This window comes from Danio aesculapii, chromosome 6, assembly GCF_903798145.1.
Source record: "Danio aesculapii chromosome 6, fDanAes4.1, whole genome shotgun sequence".
Taxonomy (NCBI): domain Eukaryota; kingdom Metazoa; phylum Chordata; class Actinopteri; order Cypriniformes; family Danionidae; genus Danio; species Danio aesculapii.
In genome coordinates, this window is record NC_079440.1 from 45,379,993 (window position 1) to 45,398,321 (window position 18,329).

General features: G+C 37.5%; 2 protein-coding genes across 3 annotated transcripts; one reads left to right on the forward strand and one right to left on the reverse strand.

The window, feature by feature from the left end:
* The first annotated feature begins 522 nt into the window (after window positions 1–522).
* Window positions 523–3,016, forward strand: tcta (T cell leukemia translocation altered). Its single transcript, XM_056460364.1, has 3 exons — window positions 523–874; window positions 991–1,045; window positions 2,439–3,016. The coding sequence occupies exons 1-3, from the start codon at window positions 664–666 to the stop codon at window positions 2,479–2,481; spliced, it is 309 nt and encodes a 102-aa protein (XP_056316339.1). The 5' UTR covers window positions 523–663; the 3' UTR covers window positions 2,482–3,016.
* Window positions 3,017–3,213: 197 nt separating this feature from the next.
* glyctk (glycerate kinase) lies at window positions 3,214–16,027 on the reverse strand. Of its 2 annotated transcripts, none has more exons than XM_056460362.1 (5): window positions 15,920–16,027; window positions 11,504–11,915; window positions 9,781–9,932; window positions 9,480–9,655; window positions 3,214–4,182 (listed from the first exon to the last, which is right to left on the reverse strand). In XM_056460362.1, exons 2-5 carry the CDS (start codon window positions 11,866–11,868, stop codon window positions 3,283–3,285), a joined length of 1,593 nt encoding a protein of 530 aa, XP_056316337.1. In that variant the 5' UTR covers window positions 11,869–11,915; window positions 15,920–16,027; the 3' UTR covers window positions 3,214–3,282. The 2 variants fall into 2 exon arrangements, with proteins under 2 accessions (XP_056316337.1, XP_056316338.1); XM_056460363.1 differs by lacking the exon at window positions 15,920–16,027 and adding an exon at window positions 15,397–15,668.
* Between the last annotated feature and the right edge of the window lie 2,302 nt (window positions 16,028–18,329).

Sequence of the window (18,329 nt, forward strand, 5' to 3'; positions counted from 1 at the left end):
CTTAGTGTTGGGTTTGTCCCTTTTTACCCAGCGTTGGGTTACCAAACAACCCAAATTAGGTTGTTTTCTTCAGGTAAACAGGTTGTTTTCTTCAGGTAAATTAGGTTGTTTTCAACCCAGCCGTTTTTAGAGTGATTTGGTCTTGTGGGGTTAGGAGAAACCTGATGGAAAGTAAGTAATAAAATAGTTTTCATTTTGGCTGTCATCAGTTTAAAAATTGTGAACAGTTACAGAGATTTGTGTTAAGACCATTTTGAGGTATGTAAACAAAAACATTGGTCTCAACATATTTCTTGTTTTACATTTTTTTATTTTTAGCACTTCAGAGAATCCAAAAACAGCCACATATTGATTAATAATATTTTGATAGCTATTTTAACATTAAGTTATGATTGAATTGCCTCGTTACAGTTATGAAATAGTTTGGCAACCATCAGGGGCCAATGACATGACCACATTGAATAAAGAACTGCTCCACTCACCCAAGCCGAGAGATGGCGATGATCACACTTAAAATCCGAAACTTCTCGTCCCGTGAAGAAGTGATAGCGGTTCTGCTTTGTTTACTTTAAAGATGGATGCTCAGTTGCACCTATTTTCTGACTTAACGGGATAATCTGCTTTAAAATCAACCCTTAGAATGTAAGATAGTAAATACCCAGAATGGAGGAATCGTGGGATTTCGAGTTCTTGTCTCGCATGGTTGACAGTCTGGTCTCCTTTCTGTCCGAGTTTGTGGATGACTGGCTGGCAAACGACATGAGAGTTGCCGTGTTTAAAATACTCTTCAGCTGGCTTGTCGTCAGTCTCGTAGCCATCCATTTTGCCTGGAAAGTGTACGGGAACACGGTCAACGACATGTACTATAGACAGGGTAAATGTCTGCTTATGGTGCTCCACATAATCAGTGATGATTCCAATGAACTGTTAACCTTAATGGGCTTTTAGGTGGTAGGAATAAGACTAAATATGCTTTTGATTATTTCTTAGGGACTGGAGGACAGAACGGCGGGACTCCTGACACTGCGCCTCACCTGAGCGGATGGTAGGTGACCTTTCTTGAGTACGTGAATAAATCGTTCGGGGTTGCCAGATCTGTTTACCTGAAGACCATAGACTGTAAAATATAGCCCAAAACAAGCATATACCAACTCCACTCATAGATCACAGTGTACAGTAACTGTTCTGCGTTTTAACGTTACACAGTGTTTAATTTAAATAAAAAAAAAAAAAACTCAGTTTAATGCTAATTCTCCACAACATCACAAAACGAATAATCTTAGTGCAGTTTAATATAAATAAAGTCATGGCCATTTGGGACATTTTAAAATGCTTATCGTGAAAAAGCTTATTGTACCTAAACATCTACCAGAGAAAGCCACATTTCTGTCGAACTTTTCTTGAAATTAACCCCAACTACTGGCAAAACACGTTAAGCATTTTCTCCCCCATTGAAGTCCCCCCCCCCCCCCCCCCCCCCAAACGTTAAAGGCTGTTCATAAAATCAAATTTTTTAGATTTACCCTAGCTGTCAAAAGAATGTGCTAGTGCATATCAATGACATCCCCACAACAACAGGTGTAAAAACGCTCAACACAATGTTAACTTTAGCTGATTTCACTATTAGTTAGTGCTAATCACAAGTAATAGTTGATAGAAATTTTCCCCGCTTGTTGTTAAGGTACATTAAGCCATGTTAAGCTTTTTCCTTATAATGGACTTCAATGGAGTAGAAAACACTTGACATGATGATTTTCACTTTATCTATGGAATTGGCACTCGTGTTTTACAGTAATTGGGGTTATTTACAAGTTTGACAGAAATGTGGGTTTCCCTGGTTGATTTTTAGGTACATTAAGCTTTTTTCATGTGAATTGTTTTAGAATGTCCCAATTTCAGCAATATGTCAAACCTTTAAAGCAGCAGCAACATTTTCTAAGTAACTCAATTCGTTAACTTGACCTACAAGCTCACCTGTGTCTTCAACTGCCCTTCACAAATCATCTTCCGTGGCATCATGGGATAGTAATCACTTCAAAATCTACTGTTTACCTGTGAATTTGGACATACTACTACATTATACATGCATACTATCAAAATTTTGCCTAGACACATATAACCTGTCAGGTTTTTGCTTAATAGTTTAGTGACTGAAGCCTCTTTTGAGTCATTTATCTTAAATGTAAACACACAATCCTTCCAGAGCTTCTGCAGTCAACGACTGGAGTAAATTGCCTGTTTCAAGCACATGCATTTCATATGGAGTCTTATTAGTAGTGAGTTTACAGTTGTTTACTGCATTCCAATAAACAGCACCTATTAAATAATTTTTGAAATTAGAAAAAAATATTAGCATTAAATTGTATTAGGTCTATAAAGAAATGTGTTATCAGTAGATTAGGTTATACATACCCTAATGTCAATTTTTTTCTCCCTAGGGAAAGTGCAGCTGGTGATGCCATGAAAACCCACCGTGAGTGATGATGTACCTCCAGCTGCCCTCAGAGCACAGACAGACTAGATGGAAAAAGGCAACTGCATTCCTCCAAGACAATTGTGCCATTATAACAACTTTAACAGTGTGTATGTCTGTGAAGGACTGGTGCCAGTCTCAAGCCCCAAACACATGAATACATGCTTGAAAATTCCTGACTGAATGGTGCAGTGCACTAGAAGGAGAGCATTAAGGGAGCAAGCTATGACATACAGAAGCTCTGAATATGTAAATAGACTTTAGAGACATGTTGAATTGAATTCTGCAAACAAATAGATAGAAAGACTTGAGCCACAGTATCATCATTCATTCAAAACTGACATGAGTACTTGTCAAAAGGAAGGTCTCATTTGTTTACATGGTGATCTGATCTGTTTGAAGGAATATTTGATTTCAGTGGAAAATAGATTTGACTGTACAGAGAAATAAAGACAAGTACCTCTACCTGGCTTTCAGATATTCAAAAGAATACTGCTGTCTTTTTGTTTTGCAGTGGATTATATAATAAATACTATGAATCTATTTAGCGTGTTCCTGCTTTTTATTTCATGAGTAAATTGTATTTTATTTACTACAATACACATCAAAAAGCACCTTACTCTTGGCTCAGGAAGCGCTATGAATACTTTCTGGATGCACTGTAGATATATTAGAAGTGCTTAAAAGGTGTGATGATTATTCCAAATCTTTTTCAAAAACTGCACTTCTGGCAGACTATGTTAGAGCAGAAAAATCATTTATTCCCCCCAAATTTGTGTTGCTTTCAAATAAATCAACCTAGTGTCAAACTACTGGAGGTCTTTTTGGGGTGATGGTGGCAGCAGCATAACATGCACATCCATCACATTGGTCCCTGTCAGTCCAGGATTGAGTAACCGTCGTCCTTCAGAGAGCCGTGAGAAGAACGTGAATGAATCATTGTTGGCGAGAAAGCCGTCAGTGTCCAGCCCTTGAGACGCAGCCTCTTCTTTCAGTTCCCCATCAGTGACGGCTCCAGCTGCCTCAGTCGGGCCGTCCTGTCCATCGGTTCCTCCACTGAGAAACACTGCACCACTCTTCACTTCTTCATCGCTGAGCTCAAGCCCCACCCGCATGGCCAGCTCCTGGTTCCTTCCTCCCCTGCCTTTTCCAATCAGTTTCACAGTGGGTTCTCCTCCTGCAAGCAGACAGGTGGCACCCCAGCCTTCTTTCCTTTCCCCCACGAGTACATTCATGGTGCGACACAAGTCCCAGCTTTCTATCCCAACCTCTGGCCCTAGCTTAAGTATCGCTGCAGCAAGTTCTGGAGGAGGTTCCTTTCCTGGGCAGCATGCAAAACTTGAAAGCAACCCATATAGTCGTGCAACGGAGCGAACATCACCACATACTCCTGGAGACAGAATGACGGGTCGAAGTCCTAATTCACTGGCCTTGCGGCTTGCACATTCAAGTGCAATAGTGTTTGAGCCAATTACAACATTTAAAACATTGTCTTTAACTTCTTGTGGCCCATTCTTCATCCTCGACCTCCGACTGGGCATAGAATTACTAAGCACCTCTTTTACAGAGGAAGGAAGAGATTCAGAGAGTTTATAATTATCCAAGATAGCCCAGACCTCCTCTGGCGAGGATTCACTCCTGACTGTTGGGCCACTGGCTATCAAATCCAGAGGATCTCCAATAACATCTGACAGAATCAAAGCCACCACCTTAAAGAGAATGTGATGTTGGAGAATATATTATTCTCAACTAACATTGCGGATTGTTGCTTAATTTTTACATTCATTTTTGAATGAGTAATAAGTCTGGTGGAGGAAAACCATTTTAAAAAAATATGATTTTTATTAAAGGGCACCTATGATGCAAAATCAACTTTTGGAAACTATTTGGACAGAACTGTGAGTAGGTATAGTGTGTCATAATTAGGCTTGTGCCGGTATTCGGTAATGCGATAAATCACGGTAATGAATATGCACGATATTGTTATCGCGGGCACTTCAAAATACCGTGAAAAATAATAGATCCGAATTTATATTCTTAGAACGCGCCTTAGCTTATTTTCCATCAACCGCTTGAAGAAACACTGCGTATATGCTGCGCAGAACTGATGCGCACTCTGATGTAAACAATCCCCGCATGTAGAAGCCCTGTGTGCGCAGTGCGCGCCGCCGCTGCCACCGCACTATAATCCTCACACGCAGGCCATCTGGCAGACTGGGCACTTTCCCGGTGGGCCGACGTACTTTTTGGGCCGGGCTGATCATCGTCTTATGATCTGATCGGCCCATAAAAGGCTTAGCAGCCTATCGTTTTTTTCTGCCTTATTGATTGACGCTGCTGTGATCTGTGACTCTCTGAAAGTAGATGCTTTTTTTCCCGGACAGACAGACCGGGCCGGCCCATGTGACACCCTGCAGCCCATTGGCTGTTTTCGGTATTGACATTGGGCTGGCCCAATCACAAACTCCTATTTTGGACTCCGTGTGAGCGTGCGTCGTCTGTGTGTATTTGTCAAAATAGTCGAGAGTCAGAGAGAAGAAACGCAAGGGAGGCGCAGAGAAATCGCGGGAAATACACCGGCGTTTCATTTAGCGATTCTGAAAAGTTCTCTGTTCATTCTAGTACACGGCTAAAAACGCAAATCACGTAACCACACACTCTCTGCCCAGAGCTGCAGCCACTAGTTCAGCGGGTGAGCATAAACCCCAGGTCAGAGTATAGTGCATGTCAGACAGTTCATCTGCTGGGTGATCTCATCTCACTATAGTTGTTAAACGTTATATTGAATTCATCTTGTTGTCTCTATCTAACAATTCTTATGTCTTTTGAATCACTTGTTCTCAGTTAACTGTTTTGGCTGAGTGCAAAGATAAGCTAATATATTAATTTATGTAACCACATACACTGATTCTGCACATTGACTGATTGCTAACCTTTATCGTTTAAATTTAATGTACGTTATACTGTTATAATGGCCATTATTGGTTATTAAAACTGATATTCTGCAAAAGAGACAGGGTAAAGTTCATTCTTTTCAATGGAAATGAAAGGAGACAGTTATATTTAAGCCTTGTTTTGTTATAAATATGCAGTGTGAAGATGATGCTCATAAAAATATGCAGCTACACGAGGCTGTTTGGTGTCTGTTAATCATAATATCAAAATGAAACAAATTTGACTTATATTATGTTTTCATTGTTTAAATAGTGAAACAGCAAGCAGGATGAGGTGAAAGAGGTTAAAATGTAACACTGTTCCCTTTGAAGATTTACCCATGCATTAGCAGGCAGTTTTTGTTATGTTTATTATTGAATATAGGCTGAGTCAATAGTGTATTGAATAAGCTAAATTGACTGTAGTGTATGAGTGTGTATGGGTGGTTTCCAATATTGGGTTGTGGCTGGAAAGGCATCTGCTGCATAAAACATGCTGGAATAGTTGGCAGTTCATTCCACTGTGGCAACCCCTGATAAATAAGGGACTTATGCGAAGAAAAATAAATGAATGAATAGTGTATTTTTTTTAGAACTCAACAAATATCTTTATGGACAGCATACAGAAATTAAATTGAGATTAAAGTTTGTATTTATTTATTTATTTCATATATATGGCTTTTGTGTTTTATAGAATATGAGTTGATAAAAATATTGGACATGCATAGATAGATAGCATTTTGATTGAATTTAGTGGGCCGCTCTGGCCCAAAATGCCAGGGCCGATTTTTTGCCCCAGTCCAGCCCTGCTCACACGAAGAAGAAGCATGGCGGAAGGAGGAACGCTGCCGACAATTTATCCCCCTTCAAAAAGGTTAAAGTCAGAAGTTTGGAAATATTTTGGGTTCCAAAAAAAATGCAGAGGGATTACGAAGACGGTTTCCCTTTTGCACATTCACTTTGATATAATTGCTCAAGTTTACTTTTATATTGTGTATTGTTTTATTTATATTTATTTGTATTTAAATGTTTGAAGTACTTTTAGTTAATTAAAAAGTTATTAAAGTTTTGTTATTTAAGTTTTTTGTGTTTTTTACCTGTTTCTCTAGTAAAATTACAATATCGTGATAATACCGTATACCGTGATAAAAGCTCAATCAATTAATCGCAGCATGAAAATGTGATACCGGCACATGCCTAGTCATAATATGTAACAGTAGAGCTGCACGATTAATCCAAAAAAGACTGCGATCTCGATTCGACCCCCTAGATGATCTTAATCCAGAATTTTTATGATTCTGCCAATCATATTTTCAAGTTCTGGAGAGAAGCAAAGGAGGTTACACAAATCTTCACATTGTTTTACATAGGCTACATTGCTTGTTGCAACATGGACACCTCTAAACGGTGTTAAAAGAGTCACATACTGTATGTACAGTATAAGGTATAGTTCACCCAGTTCACCATTCAGTGAAAATGAAACCGAAAGCACGCACATCATTTAAATAATCATATCGCATTTTAGAGTTAAGATTACGACAAGCATTTGATATTTTTTACATAGCAACCACAGAGTGTTGTGCATGTGAATAAATGTTTAACAGTGTCAGTATAACTACTATAGTCTATATAGTGTTGAAGAGGTAATCTGATAATGACAAATGTCTGATTTTACCAGTAGAAAAAAAATTCTAATAATGTTGTCAATGACAGACTGCAACATCATAATTCAACATCAGAATTATGAATAGTTGTATTCTGATGTCATTACTTTACTGTGCATTAATGACATTAATGACCAGGACGTATTTAAAGTCTGCTCAAGTCCACCATTCAAAGTCGATTCGAAATTTTGTATTTTAACCAACAGTAGACCTACACATAATATTATTATTGTTGTTTTACCATTTGTTTAAGACTATATAGATTATAACAATAATAACAGCCCACTCATATTAACCTTTATTTTACATTTATAGAATCGTGAGAAAATCGTGATCTTTATTTTAAGAAAAAAAAAATTAAAAAATTCGCGATTCTCGTTTTAGCCAGAATCGTGCAGCCCTATGTAACGGTACTGTATTTTTAAGCAATAGCACTGTTTTATTATGTTTTATGAAACTTAAATAGTTCATTAAAAAACAAAAAAACATCTGCAGTTAATTCACTTAACCTCAGGCCATGTTTTTTCTTCAGTAGAACAGAAAGATTTTTAGCTGAAACTGTTTTTGCTGATTCATATAATGCAAGTCAAAAGTTACCGGCACTTACATAATTAGCGACAGGAAAATACATGAACAGCTCAGGGCTTTCATTTCAAGTCTACCTCATGATGGGTGTGGAGCGCTGCGAGCAGAGGGAGGAGTGGGCATGGCCAGCAGAGCACGGGGAAAAAGGGGGAGCGAACAACTGTTGTCAGTTGGCTCACAAAATGAGACACAAACCGTGAGACGACACATGATTTTAGAGTTTACAAAGTTAATGCAAAGAAATAAACAGTAATTTAATGCCCTGATACATATGTTATTAGCAATTTCATATAAACGTAACCACAATTTGTTTTATCATTATAAAGATAACCATGTAAACCAAGCGGCAACCTCCTGCTCTCCCTTGTGAAGCAAATACGGAGGTAACTGAAACTGCAATTGATCGAAATTCCGCTAGTCCTGGCTCCATAATAGAACAGATTTCTATTGACCCCACTGTTAAAATGGCCAACTTTACAGCAGAAAAAAGGTGTTTACAGCCTGGTACAAAGAACGATTTTGGTTTAAATAGCTAATATTACGTTTTATGAGAACTGTGGGGGAGTGATTGTTTTATAACTCCTCCGTTTAATTTGTATTAAGTTATATCAAGTCTGCATAATTAAAAGGCATGGCCACTTGAGTGACAGCTAGGTCTCACTGGTTGCTGTCACTTCACCTCAGCTGATTAGCCGCTGAACTCGGCATATACATTGTATTTTGCGATGACACGCAAACAAAATGGCGACGGTTGGCCATGCCCACTTGTAGGTTTTTTGCGTTCTTCAGAAACCTATGGGTGACGTCACGTAAACTACGTCCATATCTTTTACAATCTAGGACGTAAACACTATATGAGGATGACTTCGCTCTTGAATCCCCAGGTCTGAATGCGGACACAGTAGATGGCAGTGCAGGAGGTTCTGTCTATTCCAACCATTAACCCTGCCGGTAATTTGAAGGATTATATAGGCAAACACAGCAGCACAGATATAGGCAATGTGCTTGAATGGTAACAAACTCAACTGATAAAAGACTAAGTCCGCCATTCTCCAATTCTTGTACAGCTCTCCAGACAAAAATGCTTGCTGCAAATCAACATCTTTTCTGTATCGGCCCTGACAGCATCGTGGAGAAATACATGCAACAAACCCTGTCAATCATGGAAACAAACACAAAACGTGAGTGGCTATATACTGCTTGCCGTACACGGATGCGGTCTCACCCAGTCATTGGGTCTCACAGCTTGGCAGGTCTCATGATTGATGAAGAAGCAGGGTCTTCTCATGGGATAAGAAAACTCAGCTAAGAAAAATAATGAGAAACCGATGCGTCATCACTCAATTAGCAGATGCGCGCTACGTCACCGATTTTCATCCCGCCCCAAAAATTATTTTAAACCCGGAAGATTTTGTAGCTGACAAAAGCTCAAAATTATCCATAATTAAAGCTTACAGGTCCTAACGTTGTCTTAACTGATGCTTAACACACACAAATCTGTTAAAATATCTAAACAAAAAAGTACTCCAGAGTGTCTTAAACCTTTAAAGGTAACACTGTTGTAAATAATGTTCAGTTTCTTGCACGTTTTGTTTTCCCTGTATTTTTTTTACTCTAATGTGCCGGTGGTCACATTTTATGAATCACCGAGGTCCAACCAGGGCCAAATGTCACCTACTAAACCTCGGATGGCCTGAGGGTAAATACTGCCGTTTTTCATTTGTGTCACTATAAATTCTTAATTCTTGGTCTTGAACCTGAGCCCAATTCTGGGACTTGGATGTATACATCTACATTGTACTTTTGATGTTGTCTTTGTGTTACCTTGGCTGGGCTGGCACACTGGGCAAGGCCTCCACCCTTTAACAATGACAGAGCTCGCCTCACTGTGTTTAACTCCTGAATTGTAGCCCCTGCTGCGGCGAGTTTTCGGGTCACATCCTGTTTCTCCTGCAAGGACATGGGTGGAGCTGGAGCTGGCAAAAGAGCAGAACCACCACCTGTGTGCAGACACATATAGCCCTGAACACAAATCTAAAACCTTTTTTTAAAAAGTACTTTGGGGGTCAGTGGGTTTTTCTGCAAAACAGAATCCTAAAAGTATGACTGTTTCCACAAATAGTACCAGAAATGAGCACAAGCAGCAGATCTTTCTCAGTCAGACTGCTGGCCAGATCCCGAATACACTCTGCTGACTTCTGAGCATCTGTGTCTGGTAAATTGTGCTTCGCTCCTTCCATGACTGTTATTCTGCTGTTATTCTCAAGCAGCATCTTCCTGAGCAGAAACACCAGAAGAAGGTTTGTCAGCAACACCCGTACTGTACAGTCTGAAGCTATCTATCTATCTATCTATCTATCTATCTATCTATCTATCTATCTATCTATCTATCTATCTATCTATCTATCTATCTATCTATCTATCTATCTATCTATCTATCTATCTATCTATCTATCTATCTATCTATCTATCTATCTATCTATCTATCTATCTATCTATCTATCTATCTATCTATCTATCTATCTATCCATCTATCTGTCTGTCTGTCTGTCTGTCTACATTTTGCATAAAACTTAGTTGTAGAGCCATTAAAAATGCTGCACATTGTGATATCTTTATGACAATTAAGCAGTTACAACCACAATCTCATGCAATCCTACACAAATTAATAATAATAAAAATGGAAAGAAAATCAACAGAAATTAAGGTTAGTGAAATTGATAAAACTACAATTTAAAAATATCTTATTCTTCACAATAAATTATACAATAAATAAATGTTGCTTTCATTTTTTTTATATTAAATATGGACATTGCTGGGCATTCTAAATAAGCTTATAGTTTATTACTGTGTAAACTTATCATTCAATTTATTAAACATTATAATATAGTGTTCAAAGTAGTATAAGCATATGATTTTCAGAATGTATATGGAAGAAGAACAGATATGATCGCTGTTTCTGCTGTTTATTTACTTTGAAAAAAAAATGTATTAGAAAATAATGAGATGAGAAAATTATAGAGTTAGTTTGAAGATTGTTGTAGATTCTTATTAATTATTATTTATTGGTTTGACCTAGGGCTGCACGATATTGAATATTGATATTGTGGTATTTTGTTTTTCTGCGATATATATATATATATATATATATATATATATTGCGATATGAATGGAATTTCAACATATTCTTCATTTAGATTGATCAGGGTGAATGTGTAAGGGTGTGAATCATGTACAAAAATAATAAAGAAAATTGCAAGCAAGAATAATTGCAATAAAGCAACGAAAAAAGTAAAATAAACAGTGATTTGTGGTTTTCAGTAGAGTCAAACAGTATTCAGGTACAAAAATTGAATAATGGAATATTACATAGTGCTAAAGAGCCTTCACTGTACTAAATCAGTTACAAATGTACTTTGTACTTTTTTGTGCCCAAATGCTTCAAATTCTCTTGAAATGCCTTTAAAGCACTTGCAAATGATAAAGTTTCACTCTGTTATGGTTAGACTTTGCAAAGTCTACACTGTATTCTCAACTGTTGTGCTGATAAACTATAAACCCAACTCAGCATTGCATATCTTGCGATATGACTACTGCGGACACACATTGTGATATCAATGCTGAAATGATAAATTGTGTAGCTCTAGTATGGACTGTATGAGTGAAGAAGGGGTAGGATTAAATAAACAAATGCTTCTTCCTATTTGTTTTTAGACATATTTTACAAATTGTTTTGTTTTGAGTTGTACTGATTGCTTTGCTTAATAATTCAATTTGTTATAAATCTTTTACATGGTTGAAATAAAAGTTTGAATATACATAAATAAAAAATCATTTAAAATACTTACTCTTTGCCATGACTGCGCAGTGTATTTTGGATACCATGTGGCACACTGACCACCCCTTTTATTAGATGGTCCCCGACAATCCTCTCTGCTTCTGCTGCCATCCCAAGCACAGCCTTACCGAAGCCCACCAGATAAAGGTTATTGGTAAGTGTGAAGCTCTGTCCACCCACATGTAGTTTGTCTCCGTGTCGCTCCAGACCCCTGCGGACCACCATGTCTGGTTGCACACCTTCAACTGCTGCAGAAAACACAGCCCGGGCTCGCGTGTTTAATGATGACATACTGCGAGCGCGAAATGATGCTAAACCCACCCGCAGTTTGTGCTGCAGGTGAAGAGAACGTGAGAGAGCAAGAATCTGAGCCATAAACCAATCAGACTGTCCACATCAGATGAAGGGAACCCACCTCACACCTGAAGGGAGAAAATGATATAAAACAAGATGATTAATAATCAGTTCAATTATATTTTATATAGAATTGACCACTGCATTATGGAAACCTGCAACAGTCACTCACATCAGTATAACACAATATCAAAATCATTTATTTAAAGCCTAAGACTAAGTATTATGTTAGTTTTTTTTTTTATTGTTAAGATTTGTTGTTAGCTGATGTTTTGGTCCCTTCTGGCCAATGATAATGATATGAAGGGTTAAGAAGGATGTGACCACTATGTATGTACTATATATACACTACCGGTCAAATGTTTGGAGACAGTTTTATTTTATTTTTTTCATGAATTTTTTTTAAAGACATTTATTCTGTTCATCAACGCGTTATTAAATGTAAAAAAAAAAAAGTTGAATATTTATTACCATTTATTAAATATTTGTTACCATTGATAATAATAATATTAATAAAATAATAACAATAACAATAATAATTAATTTTAATTATGATTTCTGAAGGATCATGTGACTGAAGACTGGAGTAATAAAACTGAAAATGTATCTTTAACCTCTTAAAGTCAAGTGCTATTTTAGGCTTTCCGCCTGGATTTTGCCGATCCAAATTCAAAAGCGTCCTAAATCCACATGCAGAGGTGTCAATGCAAAAGTTTGGTATCATTTTAAAGAAAACACTGTTGAAAGTGATTAAATAATTGTATTTATTGTCTGTTATAATAAACCCCTCCAAAAAAGAGGCGCTTTTTTTGTAATCTCAAATTTTAAAGTGTACCTTTTAGGTTCTGTGTCTAGGTTGCAGTAATTAATTTTGTTGGTTATTTAGTGGGAAAAGTGTCTCTATCATAATCTATGCAAAGGTTACTCTATTCCAACTGATGAGAGAATGGAATCACTTATGGGGGTATTGGGCCAGTTCGGACTAGGCATGGGCTGATATAAGATTTCGAGGGTATGATAACCTTGGATAAAAATAATCTGGGTTTCAAGGTTTAACGGTATTGTGGTTACTGCTCTAAAATATATTCTTTTTAAATGCCTGGGTAAAAAACCCCAAAAAATTCCCTTTTGAAACATTTACAATATTTTTGGAACCGTAAACATGTCAGGCTAAATCAAATCAATCATTGATTTCTGCTGTCTTCATTAGTTTCAGAAACACAGATTTTTTACAATTTAAAACAGCATCTTTAGATATCTTTTCTGCTGGAGAAACTGTTGTCCTAAAAAACATAAATAAAAAACAATCTTACACATACTATAGGAATGGTATGGCAAAGTTTGGCGGTTTTAAAACCTTGACCTTTCCAAACTGCAGTTCACCTTGAAAACGGTTATCATCCCATGCCTAGTACGGACCTTTACAATTTAAAGAACGCAGAGGTCCTACTGACCACAAACTTTTGACCGGCAGTGTATATACTTAATGCAATCAAATAATAAAGATAATAATAAAAATGTTTTATCTAAAATATTATAATAATTCTAAAAAGCATATTGCTCTAATGTAAAATAATGCACATATTCTGAGCCAGACAAGAGGTTACCAAAATCAGTAACCCTAATCTATTTTATATATAAATCTAAATATATTCCATCACCTCAAACAACAATCAATATTTTGGCTATTCAAAAAAAAATACATATTATACTCAAATTATGGAAAATGTTATAACAGAGACAACTTGCAATCTCAAAGTATTGATTCAGATTTCTGTAAATACGTGAGGCACTTTGAGTGCTACAGTGCATCTGGAAAGTATTCATAGCACTTCACCTTTTCCATATTTGTCTATGTTACAGTCTTATTCCAAAATGGATTAATTTCATTTATTTCCTCAAAATTCTACACACAATACCCCATAATGACAATGTGAAAAAAGATTTTTTGAAATCGTTGCCAATTTATTAAAAATAAAAAACCTGAAAAATCATGCATGTCAAAGCACAAACCAAGCATGAAGACAAAAGAATTGTCTGTAGACCTCCGAGACAGGATTGTCTCTAGGCACAAGGCTGGGAAAGGTTATAGAAAAATTTCTGCTGGTCTGAAAGTTCCATTGAGCACAGTGGCATGGCCTCCATCATCCGTAAGTGGAAGATGTTTGAAACCACCAGGTCTCTTCCTAGAGCTGGCCGGCCATCCAAACTGAGTGATCGGGGGGAGAAGGGCCTTAGTCAGGGAGGTGATCAATAACCTGATGGTCACTCTGTCATAGCTCCAGCATTCTTCTGTGGAAAGAGGAGAACCTTACAGAAGAACAACCATCTGTGCAGCAATCCACCAATCAGGCCTGTATGGTAGTGTGGCCAGACAGAAGCCACTCCCCGCCTGGAACTTGCGAAAAGGCATGTGAAGGACTCTCAGACCATAAGAAACAAAATTCTCTGGTCTGATTAGACTAAAACTGAACTATTTGGAGTGAATACCAGGCGTTACGTTTGGAGAAACCCAGGCACCGCTTATTATCAGGCTAATACCATCCCTACAGTGAAGCATGGTGGTGGCAGCAACATTCTGTGGGGATCTTTTCAGCAGCAGGAACTGGAAGACTAGTCAGGATAGAGGGAAAGATGAATGGAGCAATGTACAGAGACATCCTAAATTAAAACTTGCTTCAGAGGGCTGCTAACCTCAGACTAGGACGACGGTTCATCTTCCAGCAGGACAATGACCCAAAGCACACCGCCAAAATATCAATGGAGTGGCTTCACAACAGCTCGAATGTCCTTGAGTGGCCCAGCCAGAGCCCAGACCTAAATCCTAATGAACATCTCTGGAGAGATCTGAAAATGGCTGAACACCATCGCTTCCCATCCAACCTGATAGAGCCTGAGAGGTACTGCAATGAGGAATGGGCAAAAATTCCCAGACAGGTGTGCCAAGCTTGTGGCATCATATTTAAAAAGACCTGAGGCTGTAATTGCTGCCAAAGGTGAATCAACAAAGTAATGAGCAAAGGCTGTGAATACTTATGTGCGTGTGATTTTTCAGGTTTTTTATTTTTAATAAATTTGCAACAATTTCAAAAAATCTTTTTTCACTTTGTCATTATGGGGTATTGTGTGTAGAATTTTGAGGAAATAAATGAAATTAATCCATTTTGGAATAAGGCTGTAGCATTTAAAAAATGTGGAAAAGGGAAGCGCTATGAATACTTTCCAGATGCACTGTATAATAAATGTAACATATTATTAGTATGTATATATAAAAAATAGTAACGGAATATAATTATACAGAATTTTATCTTTAAACCTCTTTTGGTGTTTAGGCTATGCACATGGCCGCCAACAACAACAACAACAACTAAAAGTAATTACAAGACAACCATCCCCAACTAAATGACCTGTGATAGACAGCTAGAAACAATGATTCAAAAAATATGTTTAAATCACATAATGCTTTTGTTTGAGGATAAATAATAACAACTTGATTCTAAAAATTATATTTTAAACAAAGTTCCAACATTTTGCATTTTAAAAATGTACCTGCACACTGCTCCTGTGAATCCTGAAGCTTTTTATGAGCTGACAAAACTTTTGAGAACTGCCTTACACTAGAGGCTGTGTGCTGAGTGAGTAATGATTGACTGCAGTTGACCATAGGGCAGAGAGTAGCTTCAGAACAAGTCAGTTTAGAGGTTTATGGATTCATTGAGGGTCAATCCCAAAACAACAGAGGGGGAGGTTGTACAATAGTCTTGTGATATTTATGTTAAAGTCCAGTCAATGTCCTGGTCAGTGTTAAACATCTATAGACTCGCCACCCCAATAGACCAAACTGCAAAACAAGCACATTTCACCACAAATGGCAACAAACAAAAACATGTACCTCCATTTCACCTACACACTCAAACCTCAGGTTACCGCAGCTATAGTAAACAAAACAAAAGCCTAATATCGCAGAACTTTGGATAGGACACGTCTTAGCGTCACTTTAATTTGTGTATGAGTCATGCTTTTACACATTCATCCGCCCCTTCTCTTCTTGTTTTGAACAAGATTGACTTACGTGACAAACTAAATAACCCCCTCTCGATCAATCTGGCAACAGTTCAAAACGAAACGCGTAGTTCAGCGCTGCTCCAAACCTCTGTTTTGAACGAATCTTTTATATAAACAAATCATTTAAACCACCGACTCGTTCAGCGAAAGGGGCGAGTTCGTTCGGCAGTTCTAACCAATTGAATGCTCGTTCGCAGCTGATACTCGAATACTATTGGTTGGAACAACAGTCAATCTTAACAGGGAAAACGAGTCAGTAGGAAAAGAATCATTTACAAGATTTATTTACGATTCACGAATAAACACCATAATTATACGAATACAAATTTATAAGAAAAGCCAAATTAACCACGTTTTGCACGAGTATACTTAATAATAAGGAACTTTGACTAATTTCTGCATTTAATTTGCCAAAAAGTAAATGTTTACCATGAACAGCGCACAGTTACCTCGATCAGCACACACCGGCGTGTCCAAGTTTAAAACGAAGTGGCCTTCAATAGGTTAAAAAATGCTGCAACAGCACGAAGCTTTATTTTAAAATAGTGATTAAATTCGCTGTGTGTAACTGTAAAAACTGTAAACTCAGGCCTATTCTGAAAAGGCAATGACATATCTTCTTCAGAAGGTGGCAGCATTCAATAGGTCAGCTAAACTAGACTAAATCCATAAGAACACACATTTGTATAATGCCTTAAACTTGAAATTACACGACAAAATATACACAAACATTTTCATACTTCACAGTTAGCCTATTTTTATGTCACCAAAACAGCGGAGGTGACAGAGTCATACTGGGTATGACATCATCCTTCCTGTTATCAGAGTCTCCCAGCTCCATCTGTTAATCACACCCATGGGGAGAAGAAGAGTACCAATATCACAACAAGCACTTGTTTACAGGTACCAAAATAACTTTATGGTCATTTACCTGCTTAAATCTCTAGTTGAATCATTCTTCAAAGATGATACAGGAAAAACATTGTTTTAGAAGGCCCTGAATGACTTGCCTTACGAGAAATCAGCAATCAGCACTTGAGAAATGAATCATCTACAAATGTTTATGTATGTATGCAATGTTTTATTGTATTCACAACAAAAATGCAACCAATTTTATTAACATCTTTAATGGGTTAGGACAGCTTAAAATGAATTAGTTAATAAATGTGTTCAAGCAACATATGGATTTTTAAAAATTCATTCATTTTCTTTTCAGCTTAGTCCCTTTATTCATCAGGGGTCGCCACAGCCGAATGAACTGCATATGTTTTACGCAGCGGATGCCCTTCCAGCTACAACCCATCACTGGGAAACATCCATACACACACATACACTACGGACAATTTAGTTTATTCAATTTACCTATAGTGTATGTCTTTGGACTTTTGGGGAAAACCCATGCGAACACGGGGAGAACATGCAAACTCCACATAGAAATGCCAACTGATCTAGTCGAGGCTCGAACCGGCGACCTTCTTGCTGTGAGGTGATTGTGCTACCCACTGCGCCACCGTGACACCCTGGATTTTATTTTATTTTTTATTAATGCAATTAAACAAAGGAAACAAAATCATTCAGATTTCATTAAATATATGTTCACTTGCATTTCCAGAGATTAAAAAAAATCTGATTGATTTAGGAAAATACAAGAGTGAGTAAATGATGACACAATTTTCATTTGGGGTGAATTATACCTTTGGAAATGATTTTTTCTACAAGTCCTTATGTTTTTCAAGCATATGTATTACTCAAACATTCTTAAAGGGACAGTTCAGGCAAAAATTTAAATTGTCATGAATTATTCATCCTCCACTTGTTCCAGACCTTTTTTGAATTTCTTTCTTCTGTTGAACATAAAGAAGATAATCTGAAGAATGTTCAGCCATTGACATGCATAGTATTTTTGTTCCTATACCATGGATGTATACGGCTGCTTTAACACCGAAAAATTCTACAGAATTGTTTTGTGTTCAGTAGAAGAAAATAAAAGATCATAGTGTAAAACCACTTGAGTGTAAGTAAACGATTTTTGGGTGAGCTATCTGTTTAAAAATAAAGGATCTGATAGAAGGCTTTTGCTGGGATGCCATAGAAAAACTATTCTTGGTTTCCCAAAGAACTGTTTAATTATGCCAGAAGCTAGCTCTCTGCAACTGGTCTCACATAGCTCTCACAAGCTAAGCAAGGCAACGTCCAGTCAGTACCTGGATGGGAGACCAGAAAGCTAGGTTGCTGCCAGAAGTGGTGTTAGTGAGATCAGCAAGGGGCGCTCAACCTGCAGCCTGCGGTCCTAACGCCCCAGTATATTGATGGGGACTCTACACTGCTCAGTCAGTGCTGTCTTTTGGATGAGACGTTAAACCGAGGATCTGACTCACTGTGGTCATTAAAAATCCCAGGATGTCCAACGAAAAAGA

What these genes read in the sequence shown, in the direction of transcription:
- tcta (XM_056460364.1), top strand. Translation starts at nt 664, where the DNA reads ATGGAGGAATCGTGGGATTTCGAGTTCTTGTCTCGCATGGTTGACAGT. An exon ending in CGACATGTACTATAGACAGG is followed by an intron (nt 875 to 990) that starts GTAAATGTCTGC and finishes ATTATTTCTTAG; the next exon opens with GGACTGGAGGACAGAACGGC. An exon ending in GCGCCTCACCTGAGCGGATG is followed by an intron (nt 1,046 to 2,438) that starts GTAGGTGACCTT and finishes TTTTCTCCCTAG; the next exon opens with GGAAAGTGCAGCTGGTGATG.
- glyctk (XM_056460362.1), bottom strand. Translation starts at nt 11,868, where the DNA reads ATGGCTCAGATTCTTGCTCTCTCACGTTCTCTTCACCTGCAGCACAAA. An exon ending in CTGCGCAGTCATGGCAAAGA is followed by an intron (nt 9,933 to 11,503) that starts GTAAGTATTTTA and finishes GTTTCTGCTCAG; the next exon opens with GAAGATGCTGCTTGAGAATA. An exon ending in AGTGTGCCAGCCCAGCCAAG is followed by an intron (nt 4,183 to 9,479) that starts GTAACACAAAGA and finishes ATTCTCTTTAAG; the next exon opens with GTGGTGGCTTTGATTCTGTC.